This window comes from Cygnus olor, chromosome 15 (assembly GCF_009769625.2).
Source record: "Cygnus olor isolate bCygOlo1 chromosome 15, bCygOlo1.pri.v2, whole genome shotgun sequence".
Classification (NCBI taxonomy): domain Eukaryota; kingdom Metazoa; phylum Chordata; class Aves; order Anseriformes; family Anatidae; genus Cygnus; species Cygnus olor.
Window position 1 is genome coordinate 11,812,664 of NC_049183.1, and position 22,605 is coordinate 11,835,268.

The window sequence follows — 22,605 nt, forward strand, 5'->3', positions numbered from 1 at the left end:
CTACACTCACCTTGTGGACTGAGTGTCCCGGAGGCACAGCAGCTCGAGGGGCTGCCAGGAACCACCCCAAAACACAGGGGATGCCTTCAGCCGCTGAGTGTAAGGGCAGGAAGGTGCTGAGTGTCTCTCCCATGAGAACCCTGACTAGCTCAGCTCACGTACCTGACGCCGAGTTGACCACAAATGAAACTTTTTTTGACTTGAGTTTACAAATGTAAACATTTTCTGTTACGCACGATGCAAAATGAAACAGCGCTTCTTACTCGTTCTTTTTTGAGGGGAAAAAGCAAAAAACCTGACCAAACATTTTGCACAAAGCACTTAGATGGAGAGGAAAAAAAAAAAAAAGAGACCAAACCACAACTATTTAAAATTTTATCAGCCAGCCTTTTCCACTTGCAGTAAGGCTTGCTCCCTTGCCTTTCTGCTTCCCCTGCCACAAGCAACGCTGCTGCTTTAATTTTTGTGAGAAAGCTGCTGCTGCCGGGCTAATTATAGAAGCTTGGATCAGAACCGTGTTGAAGGCAGCTTGACAGAACCAGCTGTTAAAATTACAGCTGGATCCTAACCTAGCTCTGAACATCCAGCTTCAGCTGGTGGTGGTGCCACAGCCGGCAGTGCCAACACCTTGCTTGGCCGACTCCATCCCCACTCGGACCCACGCGTCCTTGCCTGCAATTCTGGCTGCCTACGTGCTTTAGGGGAGCTGAAGCCATCAGCACGTTGCTCGTTGCTCCTTGATTTTCCTTGCACACCACCTATCTGTAAGAGGAATATTGATTTCCCGCCACCCCCATGCACCAACACTGGGTCACTGCAGCGCTCGCGGATTTCCTGGAGAGCGCAACAGCAGTCCCTGGCATCTGACCATGACCCAGAGGGGGCTGTGTGCCTGTACGAAAGGCAGAAAAAGTAAAAATGCACTGAAGTTATTTCTAAAGGAAAAGCTTTTGCATTTGCTGCCTTGTCCACTGTTTTCTGGTGCTGGTACCGCATGCTTTCCTTTTAGCGACGGGGGGGAAGCGGCACAGCACCTTCCTTGGATTGTAATGGAGCCTCATTAGGTGGCATCCCTTTCTCAGAGGGGTCACCCTGTGTGAGAATCAGCACTTAAAAACGTTACTGGAAAGCACCGAAAGGCTGCTTCAGTCCCTGGGTGCACGCCGCCACCCTGCCGAGGCCCAGCACATCCCACCTGTCACAGGGACACACAGCGTGGGCACATCCCCGTCACCTGGGAAAAAAAACAAGATGACAACCGTGCTGTGATCTCCCCTTGCATCTTTCCTCCTGGTTTTGTTAGCTAAACAGCTCTTTGATGTGCCTTGTCTGTGCAGCAGCACAGTCCGTGCTTGATGCTTACACCACCTGTACTGCAAAGCAGGCTGCTCTCGGAGCCAGGGCCGCGCGAGGCTCTCCAAAAGCACTGGGTTTGCCACTGCTGATGCCTGCAGTGGGTGTCGTTCGTCTGGCAGGGAATTACAGGGGAGGTTATTTTATTTAGTGTTTTTTTTCCTGATGTACACCTTTCCTTACCTCTACCTCTGAGCACTGCTGTGGGGTTTTTGCTCTCGGCTTGGGATGAGGCTGCAGAGCCAGGCGAGGTGAGCTGTCCCGCAGCACGCCCCACGCCTGCCGAGGAAGAGGAAGCAGCAGCCCTTTGTTTGAAGGCGATGGCTGCATTTCCCTCAAACCACCAAGGAGACGATGGGGAAAGGTTTCCTGAACCGAGTCCTGACGGGGAGTTGTGTAACATTAAATACGGGGTTAAACCAGGAAGACATAAAAAGGTGACTGAACATGGGCAAGTGGCGATGCAGATGCTTTTCTCCCAAACCACAAAACACTGGGTCTGGGCTGAAAAAACAAACAAACAAAAAAAAACAAAAAAACCTATGGAAATCTCAGCTTGCCACCTACCAGCTCTGAGGGCTGCCAGGCCAGCAGGAGGAGCCTGGGGGGAAGGATGCTGACCAAAGCCGCTCACCAACGCTCCTTCCACCAACTTCTTGTGTGTGACCAACCTGCCTGACAGCCCGGACATGGTCCAGCCAGCCACAGAGGAGCATGAGGGCTTTGAGCGGGTGCTGTGCTTGGCGCTCAGTGCCACGTCCAGCACCTCTCTCTGGGTGCTGCAGTGCCCGCGGAGCCTGGCTCCTGGCATGCGTCACCTCCCGGCCACCCGCGTGATGTCAGTGAAGAGAACAGAAGCCCTGTCTGTGCCTGCATGAGAAGGAGGTTTCACGCTGGAGGGATGCTTGCGCCTTAACCCCCTCCTGGCCACCAGACTGCAGTAACCTCGACATGCAGCTTTAAAAACTGATTACATCTCTGAAGCAGTGGCACGTTGGCGGGCATTCAGGTTTTAGTGTCAGTATGGACACCCACACACCCACCCCTGCTAAATGCTCTTTGATTATAATCTCGCTGGACCAGGGCTGCTTTTTGCATCTGCACACCAGGGCACATCCCTACGGCATCTGGAGCACAGACCCAACCCCTTCGTAATGCTCTCGTGTGCCCTTGAAACGCAAGGAGTGGCATCATTTTGGTGAGGGCTTTGTCCCTTCACTTGCCCCCCAGGCTTGTGCATGCCACCATCCCCACCGCTCCAGGCACACTTGCTCCTCTTTTCCTGCCAGGCACCAGCCACAGCTCGTATGCTCAGTTCTGCCAAAGAGGTGCAGCATCCCTGCTGCCCATCTTCGGAGGGCAGCCCTCATCTCCCTCAGGGCACAAAACCAGGTTGCAAGGGTATAGCAATGCCAAACAGGAATCGCTCCTGGTTTCAGCTGGGGATGGTGAAAACGGAGCCAGAGCTAGGGACGGACTAGCCAAGATCTCACAGACAAGGGGAAGGCTGAGCACGGCTTTGTAACAACATTTTACAGAACTCAGAGCCAAACCCGGCACTTCAGTTCAGCCAGACACCGGAAGCAGCTGCTGGGAATTTACTGGAAACCATGATTTAACAGAAGGCACCAGTGATGCAATCATGGTACACACACCGAGCACCAGCAGGCATCACACTGTCATGACTTCCTCCCACAAAGCATCTTTGCTGGTGTCTAAATCTCAGTCGTGCAGGACTCTGCATGAAGTTTCAGCAAAATATCAGGCTGCCCTTAGCTTCCCTGCTTTTTAAGCAGCACTCCTCTTTTACTTCAATCTCCAGGTCCATGAAAGCTCTGCTTGCAGGGATGGGAGAGAGAAGGGCCATACCAAAAGCACCAGACTGTGACGGATGCTCTGCAGGCCACTGAGCATGCCTCACCTTCCTGATGCACGCTGCAGCCCTGCCTCAGTCAGCACGACGAAAACAAGCACTGCCCATCAAAGAGAGGCACCAGCGGAAAACGCCAGAGCTGCGCTCAAAGCCCAGCTCTAATTCTCAAGCCTTTCAAGCAAAAGAAGATACTTTCATCCATTTTGCAGCTATCATCAGATAACAGTGGCATTAAAAATCACCCAGAGCAAAGCGGCACTCCTCTTTGAGGCTAGGCGGTAGAAATAAATTAACTGATTTCTTTGTATTGAAAATTCCTCTCTGTGGGCTAAGGTCAAGGCTTGCTAAAGCTTTTGACAGCTCTGTCGGCCAATCAGTCATGGGTTCACTGAGGTTAAATAAAGATTTACATTCACAGAAACTGCTGAAAAAAATCAGATCTTTGGGTGGAGATTACAGCTGAAACCAGTATCTTCAGAAGTTCAACTCACAAAATAGCAGAAGAGCCCATTATAAACAGCCTTTTCCTAAATTTCTATATATGGTGTAAATCAAGAGTCAAGTCACTGGCATTATAGGAAACTTGCCAGCATAAAAACAGAAAGGGAGGAAAATAAACTCTCTATTTGCATGGTTCTATTCACTTTATAGACACACGACGCAGGCCGCGCTTTAAAGACTACTTATAGCTCTGCATCATCCATGTGGATCTTAAGACCTTTGTGGTATTCAGAGTCTAATGTAACTCAATGTTTATAAAGTGACACTTCAGATCTCGCTGCTGTCAACAGAAATATCGCTAGGATCTGGGGAGGACTTGGGGTTTCATGAACACAAACCATTGCAACTTCTTCACAGCTATTTCTCTGCTGCTTGAAATACCAAACAGGTAGCAGAGATTATAAACTCACTTTTACTGGTGCTTACAGCCTGATTAAGAACGGCTCCAAGTTGCAAAGCCAGTCCCGTCGATCACCAGATTAGCTGCAGAATTTAGCATCTGTGAGCTCCCTGTGCTCACGCTGCAGCCCTGCAAGAAGCAGGCAGGCAGAGCCGCCGCGGCCCCGCTCAGCCTGGCACAGCTGCCTGCTGGCACCGAGGGCTGCTTTGTCACAAGATGTTGTGAACTGGTGGGGGGGGCAGGAGAGAAGGAGCACTGGGAAAAAAGTGCTGAAGCATTTATATCACCGGCCACGTCACACAGGAGAGGGGCAGCCCGCGTACGGCTGCAGCGTGGCCAGGTACACCTGCCCCGCACCAGAGCCACGCTGCTCATCAGGCAGCTCGCTGCAGACAGAGTGAAACCAAATCCTGCCCCAAAAGGATTTGCATCACAACACTCCCCTACAGCAGGCACTGGTGTCTGCTCATCGAATTGGGTGAGCTACCGATGATAGGCTTGGAAATGCTTATCATTTTTATTATCAGTATACATAATTTTGATATATTCATATAATTATATAATTTTTGTTGTTACAAAAAATAAAAAATTTATCACGTGGCTTTTCTTATCTTTCTTGTAAGCTTGGTGTCCTAGGGAACCAAAGCTTATGCAAGCATTGCCCGCTCATCTTCCCCTCTGGCTTTTCAGTGTCTTGGACAATCCCAACCAGATGCAGCTGTGATTGCTAAATGCTCCACTTCTCCTTGCTTATAAAACAACAGGATAATTCACATGCTTGCAAAAGAAACAATTAAGCTGACTTTTTTAGAGCCACTCTTGCAGCGGGGCAATGCCTCCTTTTTTTTCTGAGCAAATGTCGCCTGTCTGCTCTCACCTTACACCCAACTGCACTGCAGTCCCGCTCTGCACTTGTGCAGTGCTTGTCACCATATTGCCATTGTCACCTGGGGAAAGTGAGAAGAGCTTCACTGGACTTGGTGGAAACATAAACAGGAACGTCAGCCAAGGATTCGTCCACATCGCGTTGTATGTGGTTGCAAAAATACAACAATGAAATAATCTTCTTGTCAGTCTGCATGAGAGAAGCTGAGATGGCATCAGGCTACCGTTCTGAGCGCATCAGCTGGCTCAAGCCTTCCCAGTGCTAAAAGCAGCTCCTCATTCAGCTGGTAACACCTTTGCAAGAACAGAGTTTCGATTAGACCCTTTTGCTTAATGTGCTCACCAGCATGTACAGGATGCTACAGGAATCACCTACGACACTGCTGCCTGCCTAGGAGGAGATGGTGTCACACGACAGATTTCCATCATCTGTTTCGGGTTGTTCCCACACTCCCATTTCGTCAGGTGTCAGGAGAGGATCTCATTACCCACGGCATCGTGATGCTCTGAACACAGACCGGGTCTGATGTCAAGGCATTCTGAGAACAGAACCCAACGCAAGCTTCAACAGAGCAACACACATTCACACCAGCCAAGGACGCAGCCCTCACCTGCGAGCAGATAGCCCTCAGAGAGGTAGGACAGGGCCGAGAGGCCGCACTCACCAACCCTGCTGATAAACATGACCAGCGACCAGCCTAAAACCTTGGCTGCAACCCAGGGAGCTTCACCTTGAGGCCATGAGCCCCTTTTCCCACCGGCATTGACCCCCCAAGCGAACAAGAGCTGGGGCTCCGTCCCCTGCCACGCAGCAGCATGCAGACCCCCAGGGCCCTCCATGCACCCACCTGTGAAATGGGGCTCGAAGGCAAACACCGCCCACCAATACACTTCACTCCTTCACTGAAAGCATTTGCATCAGAAAAGCCATCTTTGCCCAAGAAGTCAACGCTTCAACACACGTTGTTCAGACACAGCAGCAGCACGAGGGTACAGAAACCAGAGTATGCATTACTGCAATACCTGGAGAATTCACTTTCTGCAATTTCATGCCATTCCCATAGCCCCCAGGCCATACACTCCCCTGTCTGAAGGGGGAGTTACCAGAAATCAGAAAAGGAGAGGGGGGAAGAAAAAACAAAACAACAAAACCCAAAAAGCCACCCTTGCCTATCTCGGTGCACAACCCACTGCTGTGACCCTGACACTGCTACAGGCCCTCAACTGCGACGTTGCAGATGTCTCTTTCAGCAAGCCTTTGCAGTAGCATCAATTTCTTTTTTGCTCCAACTGCCCTTCCCTGCGAGGGAACTGCGGCCAAGCCCAGGAGGCCTCTGTTGCAGGGCAGCGAGTTACTGGTACAGCCACATACGTGGAGAAGGATGCTGGTGAAAACGCCTCTCCTTTGAGCAGCACCAGAGCACGCTGCAGCACAAACCAACCATCCCTGCCCTCCCTGGTTCCTCAGGACACAAGCCTCCCCCCACAAAAGCCCTCTCCTCTCTCCAGCACTCCCAAGACCCTCAGGCTGTGCTCTGCCAACTAACCAGGAGGAGGGGGAAATACGCCAGCCTCCCAGAAGCTCTCAGCTTACCACGATTCAGAACTCATCCTATCAGACTGGATGCTTCTGGCAGCAGCGATTTGACCTTCTGAAATTGCCTGTGACACTTGTTCTCCCCCACCCACAAGGGAAAGGTGGGCAAATGAGAAGTCTGATAATTCTCTAACTGCCTTTTGAAGCTGTGAATTCACCAAAGCTGGCCACTTCCTGCAAGCATCTGACGACGAAAGGCAAAAAGCGTTTCACAGGGAAAGTCTGACCACCTTTCCTTTGCTGCCGTTGTGAAAAGCTGCAACCCTGCCATCTCCCATCTCCCCCCTCCACTCTGCACTTTCACCCTCTCTTCTCACAGTCAACCACAGCTCAGAGGGCACAGCCCTGTCCCTGACCAGCCAGTCCCGTCCCCATCACCTCCACCATCGGGTCCTACTGGGTGTGCTTGCCAAGCCAAGGGGATGGTGCTGATTCACACAGCACATCCAGCTCCCTCCTGCACAAGCATTTCCTTAAGGACTGCGTGCATTAACATCTTAACAAACGACAGCAGCAGCCCTCTAGCTGGTGCTTTATTTCTGTGCTCTGGTTGCTTCTGAGGCTGAGAAAAACACAGGGCTGAAGCACGGCATCGCTGTGTCACTGCAGGCTCACTCGCTGAAACAGGGAAGTGACAGCAGAGGATGAGGTCTGTCACTTAAAATACTTGGGTTTAAACTGCAACACTGCTCACCACTTTGTCTGATCACGCCCAAAATAAACCGCATTACATCACTGCAGGTCAGGCTGAACTAACACGGGTATCTTCCTCGCGGTGAGAAGGAACATATTCACATCCCGTGTGTTTGCTCTAGTCCTTTGCAGCCTTCCAACTGTGCAAGCGCCGTGAAAAATTAATTCAGGTTGTTTCCCAAGTTATGCAAGAGCCACATGGAATAGAAAGTGCACAGATTTTACTATTTCAGGGTGTTCTTTCATGTCTCATAATTTACTGTGCTATTATATTTGCAGACAAATACAAACTAACACATAAGCAAAGTCATCTCTGGGGTGTTGAGAGAACACAGGGCAAGTGAACGGACACCCTCAGCCAAATGCCCACCCTTCAGAGCTACCTGGGTAGAGCTCACCCTTCTCAGACCTCCGTAATGACAATGAGATCTAGTCCACGCTACAGATACAAGGAATATAAACCAACAGAGGCTAAAGCCATCTAAGGCCGCAGCGCCACCGAATTATCTCACGCTGCGGAGCGATAGGCCGCCACCCTCAGACATATAACCACCAATCAAACAATCAAGGCCTTTTCCGACTTCCATCCCAAAGGGCAGGGTTTAAATCTTCAGCCTGTGTAAATCTCAATTCCTTCGCCATTTTTACGGGACCTAGGACAATTTGCATCAGCTTAGGAGCTGCAGCCTCCCATGACTGAAGAACGAAAGCAATGATGCTTGCTGGCATTTACATCCTCCCTCCTTGCAAAGGATACATTCCCATCCCGAACGCCTTTGGGAAATGTCTCAACGTGAAAGATACGCAGCAGTGTGTGCTGTGAGGAAGGGAGAACTGCTGCTCCCCTGTCCTACTAAAATGGAATGGTATTGGCATGCCGATTTGGTAGCAGCACGTTTGATCTGCAAATCTTCTCCTGTTATTGACTGCTCTTCCACGACCTGATAAATTAACAGCGCTAGGACGTGCCGGCCTATTTATAGAAAATACAAGAAAGCAGCATTTGCAGTAAAGTTGCAGCAAGCTGCATTTGGTGAAGCTGTTGCTTGCACGAAGTTCACCCCGTGCTCGCCATCTGTTCACACTGTGCTGGAAAGCACCTCCACCCTGGTCTGAGAGCCTGTAAATCACTGCTGAACCATCTCAGTGACCTTATTAAATAACAATACATGGCACAGAATCTCTCAGCAGTCTTGTACGTCTGCACCTCACTGGTGAGGCTTTGCTCTCCTGGGCTTGGACTCTTTAAGAAGACCAGTGAGTCAGAATCTCTCCCTCCCCCCATAGAGATGACCCTGCCTTTGTTTTAGTGTAAATAACATCAAGTATTTGGTCAAATGATTATTCGTATGGCCTTGGCCACTACTATAGCTGGTAGCATTTAAGCCAGAACCCAATCCGCCGTTGTTCCTTGTATCCATGGTGCTCCTCTGGCTCCCTGAGAGCACCCCCATCTCCGCAGAGCAGTGAGTTTCACAACCGGCTTTGGAAGGAGGGAAGTGCTAACAGCATCCTTGCTGGAAACAAGGGGATCAGCTCAGGGAGCAGACCAGCAGAGAACAGTCTGCTCGGATGTGTGTGGCTTTAGCAAGGCCGGGGAAACACCACGTGTACGTTCAGAATTGCCTTGTTTGAACTTTGTACAATCAATCTGGTTTTAGGAAGCAGAATTCCTACTGCCTTCCGGTTTCCTATTAGATACCCTGCCTGAGAGACACCTGACACGAGCTGCTTCCTCTCTGCAGCTCAGTGTCTTCCACACAGCAGCACCCTGGGGAATCTGCAGCATCTCCCCCTCCCAGCAATGGTGAGGCAAAATGCACCCACCAAGCAGCAACCAGCTGGAGCTCAAAGAAAAGCTTTGGCACCGGACCAGCTCATTGCATCACGAGACAGGATTTGCCTCACCATCCAGCTGAGGGTCACTTCAAACCTTTAAATCTTCCAACAGCTACCGACTGCCAGTTCTCACATCCCCTCCAGCAGAACATCTCAGTGCTGGGTCCTGCATGGAAATCGCAGTTGGAAAGATGGCGTAGGAGGCAAAGAAAGAGGGGAAAAACATTCTGCCCAATGACAAGGAACAGTAAGGCAATGGTAGAAGGGAACCCAGTCGGTTTCACACTGATTTATTTGTAGAATACTTTTTCAGATGCATCTTATCTGCCTACCATCAATTGTGCAGATATTAGTCAAAAAAAGCTGGGACCTCTGTTGTGGTGAGCTTTGTCTGCATGGACTGCATGAGCACCCAGGGCTCACCCACAACGAGCACCCGACAACAGACCGACAGAGTCAGCGTTTCCAAGAAAAAGGTGCCAAATCCTCTTACACAGACTGACATCTCTGTTCGTCGCCCATTAGCTCTCTCTGACTGCCCTTCCCATGCTCAGCCCACGGGTAAGTGCTGTCACGACCCAAACTGTAAAGTTACGCCATTTTTTTTTCCTGACAATCATTAAGAGATTTAACACCAGGTAAAGCAGTTTCATTTGCTAATGTTAAAGTGAAGATCCAAAGATCTCCCTGCACCTTGGTGGTAATGGGAAGGGTCCATCAGAAGCCAAAGGCAGGCTTACAGGAGCTGACGCCTCCCTTTTGCTTTCTTCTCTTGGCCACAGGCACATCCCCTTCTCATCTGTGGCCTGAGATACATTAAAGCAGCTGCATCTTTACCAATTTATCATAATGCTCCAGCTCTGAAAACACTGTTCTACTTCCTCCACACCTTCCTTGGTTAAAATAAATCCATTTGATAAAGAGTAATCAAAAGCAACCAAACGAACTAACTTTCAGCACGACATTTGGAAAGCATTGCCGTAACTGCTGCCAATCAACAGCAGGGGAAAACATCCAAGCTCTTAAAGAACAATCACACAAATCTTTCAACTGCCTCGAGTTCCAGATCAGAACTTGACGGCAATTAATACCACCCTTCACTTCCAGAAGTCAGTGCCTGTGCCCCATTAAACTCCCCGAGAGGGGACAATTAGCTGGAGACTGACAGTAATTGAGTCAGTTCATTTATCAGAAGGAATAAAACCACCCTCAAACACATTAATGTGTGGGTCTTAAAATCAGTATTATTCTATGCCACTGCGCAACAAACGTATCAGTAGCATGAGGAACACAGCCACAGCATTAATCAGGATTACCGGGGTGTAAATAATGTTTTGCCTCGTGAAGTCTGTCTAGGACGATCAGATTATTTAGCTCTAATACTACAGTTGAATTAAGAGCTCAAACGTATAAAAGGGTGTATCTAAGAATCGATAGTGGATCACCGAAGCATTTAATCACTGTTTTACTAATCTTCTTGCACTACCTGAACTCAAACTGACTCCTTGCACTAAAATCAATGGTGCTAACATACTCATTAATGATGGCTCATTCAGAGGAATGAAACCATCAGAGTTTGAAAAACTAACCTACGGCACAGGAGCTGGAAGCTGCAGCTGTCAGTGGCGCACGGGCTAACACCCAAAGGCTTCCTGTGGGAGCAAGAAACTCCCTACAATTTCAGTGGAAGTTCTTATAAGGAATCTTGTACCAAGGGAAAATGGCCACGACTGCAGGTGTAATAGAGTGTCCCAGAGAGGAGACATCTGAAGCAGGAGCCGTGGATCTCCAGCCATTGCTCCTGTCTGGGGTGAGGCTTGAGAACCTGCTTGAACATTCAACATTGCCCACACCAGGGATTTCTGTTCACACAAGGTGTGTGTGTTTCCCAACTCCATTGTCTGCTGCCTTACATCACTTCCCACCACAGAGGGCAGCTTCCTGTTGGTCCAGGGGCTATACAAAGCCTTTTGGAGCTATGCATTGCCTCTGCATCCCACACTCGTGTCTCTTGTTTATACTTCTCACCAGCAGCCAACGAGTCTGCCGCATCCCCCTGCCAGGCTCCCCCATGTGACTGTCTCAGCGCTGACCCGCACATCTGACACTCCTGTCCTGAGACTCATTTCTCCAAGGTCTGTCAGTTCGGCTGCGATAGCTTCTGCTTGGCATCTACAGGCTCCAGGCAGTCTCTCCCCAAAGGACTTTCTGAAGATGAGAACACTGAATTTCTGACTAGGGTTTCGTCAGGCTGCCTGGAAAAGGATGTTACTCAAAACTGCTCAAAGATAGCATTTTCTTATTTCTATGCAATTGTTGAGCAAATATCAGAATGCAAAACTGCCCTTGGGATTGTAAAATGGAATTAAATCTTCCAACAAACAACAGAAAATGGATACCGACACCTCTATTAGCAACAAAATGTTTCATGCTTAGAAATTGGTAATCTAACACCCCTCCAGGGAATTCAGAATGGTGAGAAAAAATGGTCTAAGGCAACACCGGAGAGAAAGCGAGATATACATAAATTTAAATGAGACACAAACTGGGTGTGGGGTGGGCAAGAGGGCATCCTTGTATCAGTCCCACCCCAGTGCATCCCCATTCAGGAGGTCATGAATGGAAAGCAATTGCCCAGATGCTCTGCAGCTCCCAGCAGCGCTGAACCCAGCACGAGCAGGCACATGAGGATCACTCCACACAGGGCGCATCCTCCAAGCTGCTAAGCTGGATCACTCCCTGCAAGCAGTGATAAGGGCAGAGCAGGGACGAGTGATGTGGCTGAGCTTCTTCTGCAAGTGCCAAACTCCAGCCTGCCTTGGATGGCATAGCTCAGACAAGCTCCTTGATAGCACTGGTTCACACCAGCTTGGCAACCTGGTGATCCGGCACCGTACACAACACAAGCCACGGCCCTGGGAAACAACTGATCTCAGTGCAACAGCCAGAGAACTGAAAACAGTGTCCTCAACTGAGCTACGTCACGCTGTCCAGCAGAAGAAGCATGGTTTGGCACAGGCAGAAGCACGGGTATGCAAGCACACTTCAGGAGCTGTTATGGTGAAGCAGAAAGGGTAAGTTGGCACTGGAAGTTTGGTCCCCACCTCCCTGCTTTGTCCAGAAGAATGAACAGATGACATCCTGGTTAGCATCACCAAGGTAATTTACACAGCTCCCATGTTGGATTTTGATGATGATACAATTCTCAGAGAAAATACACAAAACTAAAAAAATGGTACACAACCTACAAGGTGCCCATCAGCCTGCCTTCCTTGCCTCTCCTTCTCCCGCAAGTGTTGTACATTTAAAATGGCTTGCCATGTTCTCTTTTATGTTCTGCAGTTAATGGTGTTTGAACTTCAAAGAGGAGAGAAAACCCTATCCCTTCACCACGCAGTCAAATATTACGCAACAGCATTACTGAAAAGCAGCTACAAAATACGATGCTAAAATAAACTCCTGTTTGAGCTCTTCCTACGGTATTTTTCAGGAAGTTCAGAACACACTGCCCTTCTGCCCAAACAACACGGAAACATACTTCTCTCTAACCAGGTACACCCTCTTCTTGGAGTCAAAAGGAGTAATTGTGCTTAAAACGATGCATTTGCCTGAAGTACCCAGTTGAAACCGGGCTTTTATATCTAAAAGTTGCACGGTATGAAATGGCAACATTATTCCTGGGTGAACGTTATACACATACTGGCAGATAAATTCCAAATCTGTCTAGGAAACCAACAATTTATCGTTAATACAACACGTCCGACTCCAGCAGACTGTTTGGAAAACCTAAAATGTGCAGCATACTATGCATGAATATGGATAACACACACACATGCACGCACATTACGTGCAGGTTTCATATATAGAAAAAAGCGGAGCAGAAAGACTCTAAACATAAATTGAGACTATATGAGATCAGATTTTAATTTAAGTTTTAATAGCAGCAAACTGCTGGAGCTACCTGCTTGTTATTAGTCTTGAAAAGCAGAATGAAAATAGAATTTTAACCTTTCATCTGTAACATGGTTCTTGGTAATAAAATTATCCCAGAGTCATGCATGCACATAGCTGGTGTCAACTCCTTAATATGCAGAATAAATTAAAGGCCACTTACATATAGCAAAAAAGTATCCAGTTAATTTCATGTGCTTTCGTGCCAGTCCTTATGCTGGTGCAGCTGCACAAGGAACCCGGCCAAGCCCTGCACCTCCTCCTTAAACTCTGCCCTTCTTTAAGAAAACTGACTCATTCTCTGAACCTGGCCCTTACTGACCATTACCCAGACTGTGTCATTAATCCTACTTCATCTTTCCACAGCAAAAGCCACCGTGATGAGACAAACACCCTTACCTCCATTTTAATGTGCATTTACGTCTCCGGCTATCAGAAATAAAATCACTGGTACTTTACTGACTGTGGGTGAATAGCCCATTGAAGTCAACAGAAAGACTCCTGATAACTCATTTCTTTCCATCAGGCATTGACATTGCCAATATTCCCAATCAAATACATGGAACACCGGCCAAATCTTGTCCAAAAAAATCATACTGTCTCTTCCTCTTTAGTGCCGTACAAGCAATAATCAATATAAAGAAAATATAAACAGATACAAGAAAAATGGAAGGTGCTGGACATCAAAAAACTTATCTGCCAAAAGTTTCTTTCACTACCTGCAGAATAAGGCTCCTGCTTCTCACTGTGAATGAATTCTTTCCTTTCGTATTTGGCTCTGATCCACTGTTCCCGCAGCAGTCTGGAAAAAAAGAAAAAAAAAAGTAGACACGGTCCAAGATAAACTAAGGAAGAATCCATAATCGTTAATTCTACAATCAAAATACAACTGTGATTTAAAAGTCTTCTGAAAATTAAATTGCACACTTTGGAGTCAAGGGCTTCTTCCACTGTGTTAGAGAGCAAATCAATTGTTTTATTTTATTGGAAATTTACTAAGACCTACAGATTTAGCAAAATAGCCCATTTCCTTCCACCCACCCAATCAGCCTCTGCACATAATTCCCTCAGTACAGGAACAATTTTAAACATAAGCTCCTCAGACTGGATTCTTTAGTAAATGGGATCATTGAACAACAACAACAAAAAAACAACAACAACAAAAACAATAAACAAAAGAGAAAAAAACTTTGCCTTAAAACTGTCAATACAAAAACTGAAACTTGGTACATTCAAACTTAGAGCCTGGACTGCTTACCCTAAGAAAGAAATCTATGACACATGGTGGAAAACATGTCTATTATGAAGTCCTCTATTCTTCATGCTGAAAATGATACCAAGACTTCCAGAAAGGAATAAACAACCCAGACATTATAAATATATTTTTGTTATTTTATTTTAGCATGAGTACTGGAATTAATGAAGGACATAAGTAGTTTAAATCTAGAATAAGACAGCAATTGCTTCAAACAGCTCTAACTGTGCTTTGTTAATTGCACAGGAACCTTAAATAGCCCAAGCAGGCAGAAACACATGGAAATAACGGCATGTGTCATCCCAGCTTCACAGCAGACATTTAGAAGTGGCCTACACTGACGACAGTAAAAGATCCCCCAGCATCAGGCGTGTTCTGTAAAACCCATCACACTTCAACACATCAACACCCCGCTAACGAAAACTGTTGATACGCTTAAGAATCTCCGCTTTTTTTTTTTTTTTGCTGACCGCACAAATTTAACACTAGCTTCCCAGCAAGACACATTCCAGAAATGTTCGAAGAAGATAAGCGTACTAGTATTGCTTGTGAAAATTCATCTGGGGGCCACAGCAAACAAATAGATCAAATTTGCAAGATATTATTCAAACAGAACCGTGGGTGTAATAGGTTTCCTGGAAGTAAAGAAGGAAATAATCACATGTATTTTATCCCACCCATTGTTTCATCTCCCCACCCTTCTCCCACAAGCCTCAGGGAGCAACACAGCTTCGCTGCATCCAAAACTCAACTGGGAGCCTCTGCTGTAACAGAAATAATGCACTGAATCTGCCTTTCCCACTTCTGTTCCTGTTTTCAGGACTGATCTTTAGTTGTTACACACATCTGCAAGTTTCACTGTGAACTCGGAAGGCAAACACCCATCTCCCTTCTGCTGCCACCCTGTGCCACGCTCTAGTCTGAGGATAACCCATCCTCAGACCTTCATGGGGGGGGGGTTCAGATGGGCTTCGCAGAAGTGTGCAAGGGGGTCTTCTGGGCTGAGCAGGATCCTCTTTCTCGATCCGATACCTACAACACTGTAAATGTAGAGTGTTGTTGACCCAGAAGGAAGAATTTAATGGCCTGTTTCTGTATTCTGCTGCTCATCAAGAAAGCTACAGAAACTTAACCAAACAAAATCAACATTAGTACTTAAATTTGTTTCTGTTCGTGCAATTTTCCAGCCTGGCCGCTGCAGACAGCTTGCTGTCACTGTAGCCAAACTTGGACCTTTTCAACAAGACAATTAGGAATTTAACGATAAGGAAGAGAATTCACACCACCCTCGGCTCCAGCTGACTTCAGTGGGTTCAGCAGGAGCTGCAGCTGTTCAGAGCCTCTGAAAGTCAGCCTTCCAATGCAAATGTTTAAATAAGGTTCATGCGCAGCAATGGGAAAACACTCTTGCTCTATAATGCAAATACTACAACAGATACACTCTGCTGGTCTTACGCCTTAGGGAACAGTGCTCTGCAATGACTTATTTCCCGTGATGCTGTCAGTGACAGTGGTTCAGTATCTCCACAGCTGTTGTGCAAGAGAGCACAGATTTATCAGTCGTGAGGCACCTAGCCCAAGTGTACGTCCTGAGAAGCTGCAAAAAGCTCTCGGTAACCTCTCCCAGCACTTGGGCCAGGCCACAAGTGGCTCCAGTGGCAAGTGCTATGGCAGATAAGACTGGCCACGCTGCGTTCCCAGCTCACACAACTTCCCACCACCTCACACGTTCTTTCTTCCTTCTTCATCATCACAAACCCGGGTTCTTTCAGCAATAAATTTCCCAAAAATCAAGTTACACCAAGAGCAGCCCGCAGTTAGGACGACTCGGTGCAAGGCCGGCAGCTGCAGCTTCTGCTCCAGTTATTATTTATAGAAAGCAGAACAGCTCTAGCAAAAGAAACTGAAACAAAGGCCCAAGGAGGACGGCGAGGAGTCCAGCTTCTCCTTACAGAAGACTAAGAGGCTGAGCAGGGACTTGACCATACTCAGTACCATGGACCGGAGGCAATCCTGCCACAAAAAAAAAAAAAAAAAAAGCTTTTGAGTCTGGAGTTAAACCCTAGTGTCACTGGCAATCCTTGCGTGAATCTAAACAGGAATTTGTCTCAGTATCTACGGGATCTGAAAGCAATCAGAGCTCAGGGCCAAGCCAAAGGTCCCTAAGCCATATAGTCCCTCTACTGTTTCCATTAGACTTCAGAACTGATCTCCATTTCATTTTAAGTATGCCTTCGGGGGGCTTTTAGACATTTGCTGCTATTAGTTGAAGTGTATTTTTCTTGAGGTTAATTTGTACGTAAATAACCCAGGTCAGATATCACATGCCTAATACAGGACGCTACATCCAAAGCCCCCTTTGATTTCAACGCTCAGTGAACAGAAATGATTGTAGCAGTAGCCTTATGGTATTTTATTGCATTTCTGGTGATGGGATGTGCAGCAAATAGGCAGTTTGTATTTGTTAGAAAAATATAACCATCATTCCTGAACTGCGGAGACGCACAGCTTTCAGGATCAAGTCCAAAAGCTTGAACAGCCCACCTAAAGTCTGGCAGGCTGCTGCTTACAGGGAATGTGTCATGGTTTTGGCAATTAAAACAAAGCTCTTTGTAATTACCAGGATGAAAACCTGGGAGCAAAGGAAAAAAAAATAGGGAAAGATTACATTTCCAACAGAATAGTAGCTGCCCACTGAACGGAGCAGGACTGCGTGGCACCAAGGAGGCAGTGGATCCGGAGGCCAACAACACACTGCCAACACCAACACCTCCAAATCTCATCGTAGGTACTTGTTTGCTTGCCTGGCCACCCACACGAAAGTGCGTGGCCCCTGCCAAAGGATCAGCAAGAAATGATTTAAAAGAAGTCAGTGGAACAGCTTTATCTTGGTCCCACATACTCAAAGCCTTTGTTGCAGAGCACAAAACAGCACAGCACAGGCTGTTCTTGTGTTCCAACAGTTTGATATCAAACTGTGGCTGCATGGCCTCACTGTGCTCCACACAGGAGTGCTGGTCAGCCAAGTTTACAGTCTCCAATTTATTGTTAAACAAGACCTTCAGCAGGGCTGGCTTTCCTAGGATGCTCTATGGTGCACCCACCACAGGGGCTGCATAGCTGCTGCAGCTTTTTGGACACGTAGGCCAGTCAAGAAGCCCCAGCCAGAGCTGTAAGCGGCCCAAAAGCCATTGAAGAGCAACCATCAGTCTTCTGGTGATGTCCTTGTAAGCCACCAAACCAGACAAAGACTAAAGAACGTCATCCAGGAACGTCTTTTCCGAAACCCAAATCTGCAGCATCTGGAGCTTGTCAGAGGTTTGTCCAGGAAAAAATTAAAAATGCTTTTTCAAAGGCAATTCTGTGGACACGGCTATGCCAAGTTTCTGTCAAAACTCTGTTTTAATGAAATTTTAAGTCTGAGTCCAAATTTTTGCTCATACAGTGCAAGGGCAGCCATTGCAGCGTAGACTAAAAGCCCTTCCAGCTTCACATCCTGCTCCAGCACCTTTTCCTATGGGGTAAGACAGCTTTCACTATTTCTGAGCCTTACCAGTGCAAGGGGAGTTGAACGTGACTCAAGCCATCACAGGAGGCTCCAGCACTCGGGAACCAATGAGCAGCCAGTCTCTGAGAGGCTGTGCTGCAATACCTCGAGATCTTTATACCCAAGACATCAAGGCACTTTTTGAAAGCCATGGATATAAGATCTGAAGAATCTGACCAATAAGTGGGAGCTGGAGCAAAATGCTCAACCTTATATCATTAAGCCTTACTGGGATACATCCTTTCTCTGACTGATGCCTCACCTCATTCCAGATGAGGCAACTACCCAGCACAACCCATACTGCTCCGTTTTTCCTACCAAGGCACTTAAGTGCACTGTACAGTCAGTATATTTAAGTGTTTTGCATGAAGACCAAATGTATGATGCTCTATGTTACTGAATCAAGCAAGTAAGCAACATGAACCACTGTTAAGTATTGGGCAGGGACACGGACGTACTTCCAGCATCGCAAAAGCCCAGCAAGAGCTTGTCTCCATCTTCTAAGAGCTTTCTGTCAAGCATGTGGCTGAAGAAGGCCTTTTTCCTTCACTTTTACCCTGTGCTTGCACTGTATCCACCCCAGGAAACTCTACTGGTACAGCTCTCAATCTGCTGCCAGCACACAGAGCTGGAACAAGATCACTCATGACCATCCAAAGAGTGATTTTGTGGTTTAAGTTCCTCACCCAACACTCTTTGGGTCAGCGCTGTGCTGGTGCAGGAGCAGGGTCTGGTATTCTTTTCAGCCTCAGGGACTCCCCAGATGTACAAAACTTGGCTGCTCTGCTCACTGCTCCCGCTGCATGGGCCAAGCTGTTGGCAGATGGAAGATGAAAGGAGAGGGCAGAATGGATTTTTTTGTTGTTTGGTCTGTTTTTTTTTTTTTGTTTTGTTTTGTTTTTTTTTCTCCTGTGCACAGCTGGTAAAATTTCCCTGGGCAATTCCAGAGCACTCCTCCAACTTCTGTAACCACTGCCAAGTTTCTGACAGAGCCAGGAAGCCACAATGGGGTTTCTGGAGGATGCAGAAGCCAGATGCAGCAAGCAAACACCACATATTTTCCAAGGAACGAAGCAACATTACAGGCAAGTAGAAAAAAGGACAAGCTGGCTCCAGAGCACTTCTTCCCTCTCGTTCTGAACTTTGCAATTCTTCAAGCAACCAAGGCAGAGGGATTCCCAAAGAAAAGACTAAAATGAGTGAACAGCCTGTCCTTATGGCTCTTATGTCAGCATCCTGACGTGCTGAGCTTGAGAGCGGCTTCTACAAAGCATGCCCAGCCACCGCAGCCATCCAACACAGGGCGTTGTAATTAGAAGCATCAAAACCTCCAGATGCTGCAGAACGCAGGTTGGCACACAACAGCGTGGCGCTAGCGGTGGCTGGAGGTGTTAGCCATGGCCATGCTACCCAGGGCTGCGAGCTGGGAACAGCTCGTGCTGCTGCAGTGATGTGGATGCAGCAAGGCAGGGAGATAGCTAAATACACACCCCTTTACAAGGCAGAGCTCCCCTGATCTTTGCTAGCATTTATCTACTGAAAGGCAGAGGGAGCCTCTGACCAGAGAAAGAAAAATACAACCTTGCATATCGCCCTCAAAACATCCCCAACACACGACATACCCACAGCTGTTTGTACAGCAGCACAGTGTGTGAACAAGACCTGCTGCTGCAAGGGATCACATCCATCTTGCTATTGCAGAGAGCACCTACACGAGCAGAACTTCAGGCTCAGCTCTGAAACTCGGGCATGCAGGCTGAAAATTGTCCCTGTGCAAAATATTCGCAAGTTACAAGCACAGAGCAGACAAACCGTCCCAGAAGCAGCAGCTTGCAGGAGGACTAGCATTGCCTCCTAATTAAGAACAAAATTAAAAGCCTTAAATAAAGAAACAACAACAACAAAACCTTAGCCCCCCTTGTAACTTGCAGGTTATAAGCCTGGCCACGTACATCTCCACCAGGCATCCGGGAAGGGCTGCAGATTGAGCAGCCACCCCAGCAGGGTCAACGTGATCTCGGAGACTGCTTTTACGGGGCTGTGGTTGGAGCTCAGCCACTGCTCGGCAAAGCTCCCCGGAGCGCAACAGCACCACAGGATGAAAGAAAAATACAGCAGAAGCAAAGCCCATGCTGCATTATCAAAGGAAGCCAAACTAAGTGAGCTCAGAACGAGCCACAGTCATTTCTGCCAGCCCAGCAGCAGAAGGGATGAAAACGCTTGTGGTCTGAAAGCTGGCTGAGCAGCAGGGCCAGCTTCCGCGTGCTCGCAGCCTGACCGCTGTGAGGGGAGCTAGGCGCAGTTCACAGCCACCTCACAACATGCAGCACAGGTCGGATGGCCCCAAAAGGACACGACAGCAGCTAGGGCTGGCACGCCATCACCTAATTGAATTTAACCGAGACGTGAAATGGAACAAAAACCCTTCGGTATGGGTTGCATACACATTTCACTCCCATTATGCTCAATGCAATTATTTTGCAGCTTGTCAGTTGAAGGAGGTTAAAATCTGATCATACCCCTGAGTTTAGCATCAGGAGCTGCAGTTAGCGAGGATCAGTTGGGCAGGAGCCTCTGCCATTTCTGGCTCTTTTCTGTTCAGTAGCTGCCCTCCAGTGCAGGAGGGCACAGCTGCCTCAGAGGTGTGCTGACCTCCAGCACTGCCAAACGCCCACAGCGTCCAGTGAAGCCAGTGGGATGCATCTCCATCTAAATCTACAGCTTGCAGGTTGTTTTGAGACACAGGGAGACAAACTCCCCCAGCGCTGTCACTGCTAGGAGAAGCACCACTAGGTGAAGACCATCCTTAATATCCCAAGTACAAGCAAGTCTGAAAACAGCACAACCAACTGCTGGGATTTTGGATCTCAGCGACACAAATGTGGTACTGGGCCCTCTCAGGACCGCAGCAGTCCATGAGAGCTGTCTGGTTATCAAGGACAGCATCCACGTCACAGTTGCTGCTGGCATAGCTAGCAACTCCTCCTGACATTTGGGTAGCACGGCGAGCTTGCAGCACACTTTTTCTTCTTTACATCAAGGAGACGCTAAGGAGAAGACAAGGGAAACAAGCATGAGTAATGCTCTGCCAAAAGACTGTAGATTTTTGGTTTAAACCCAGCTCCACGGAGAAGCAAAAGAGAAATAAGCAGCAATTTTCCTTTTGTAGATGCACCATCTTAGGAAGTGCAATCTATTTACTCAGCAGGATCCATGAAGCAGTGGATGCACAGGGATGACAAGGATGCTAGAAGCATCTGCAAGGGGCACCACAGCCCTCATGGGGATGTTGAGACATGCATCATAAGAAACCTGAGGCCACCAGGCCCTGCAGCAATGGGATACATCTGCCCTGGGGAGACAGAGGCAGGCTTTTGTGCATGGAGCTGGGTGGGCTAATGGCATGCCAGAGCCCGTAGGAAAGCAGGCAGCCGGGTCAGGACAGGTCTTCTCATCCCTCCATCTGGGTGGGGAGGCCAGTGCTAGGCAGAACAGCAATCCTGTCACCTGAGCACAGACAGGCAGAAGGCAGGTCTTGTCCTTGACTGTCACAAAGCAAGTCCCCTCCATCTCCTCCAGCTGCCCAGTTCGAGGCATCTTTTTTCCATCACGAGTCCTTACGAAGTCATAGCCCTGACCTTTCAGATCCTCACCCACACAAGCACTTCTGAGCCCCAAGAAACCCCACTTATTCTAGTGGTGAACCATCTTCCCCCACCTTCCTCTAGTCAGGACCCAGGAGCGTCCATTCAAGGTGGGAACAGAAAGGTCCCAACCTCCCCACATGGTCAAACAAACGTGGGCTCTTTCCTCTCTCCTTCTTGGGAGAGGCAGAGTTAAAAAGGAAAGAAAAGTCACTTTTGCTGAAGCTATTTTTTCCTCCAAAATAGAGAAAAAAATAAACAATGGTGCTGCCACGTTGAGCTGAATTTGCATTGTCTGCTCCCCAGGATGAACACTACACACCACAGAGACTGCGGGACTGCTCTGGCTGGAAGCCCCTTCCTGGCAGCTCCTCCTTGGGCTCTCTCCCACAAAGCGCAGGTGTTGGAGCACGAGGAGAGGTAAGGCACTGAGACGTTTTTCTTGAGAAAAATAATCCTGGCAAGATAACCACGCCACACTCAGAGCATGCTTCTCCACAACACACAGTGGCTTGGCCAACCCTCAAATCACTCCTGCAGTTGCAGGCACTGCGGAAGTTGTTGCCAGAAGCCATTTTAAGATCAAAACCGAGATCTGCCAACTGTGCACAAATGAACGATTTCTGTTATTGTAAGGCCAGGCAGTGCTGTTCACACCTGGGCCTTCCCAGATTTAGCATTTGGGCATTGTTGAGTAGTGGGTAATGGATGCACCACCAATATACTTCACAGGGACAACGGGTGCCCTCTTCTTTCTTTTCTACAAAGGCTTTTTGCATGATATAGGAAGACAAATATAGGATTAAGAATATAAAGTCACCTTGAAAATGAGCGGAGACTCTTGTGAACCCTTTGGCTCACTTTTGGTGTGATTTCAGATTTGGGGAACACAGCAGAGCCTTCCTACTCAAAGGCTAGCATCTCACAGAGGGAGTCCTACAAATGCTTCCAATATTTCAATTTTAGGCACCTCTTAATGTCTGAATGCATTTCAGAGCCTCATATACAGACCAGGCATTTCCATAACACGGTGCTGAACAAAACCTCCTGTTCACTGGTGACAGCAG

At 47.9% G+C, this 22,605-nt stretch overlaps 1 protein-coding gene across 3 annotated transcripts in view; it reads right to left on the bottom strand.

The window, feature by feature from the left end:
• ADAP1 (ArfGAP with dual PH domains 1) overlaps positions 1-22,605 on the bottom strand; it is a 60,149-nt gene that overhangs the window by 22,329 nt on the left and 15,215 nt on the right. For all 3 annotated transcript variants that reach the window (XM_040574693.1, XM_040574694.1, XM_040574692.1), the window contains one exon: positions 13,812-13,894. In XM_040574693.1, coding sequence (XP_040430627.1) covers positions 13,812-13,894 — 83 coding nt within the window. The remainder of the gene's footprint in view (positions 1-13,811; positions 13,895-22,605) is intronic.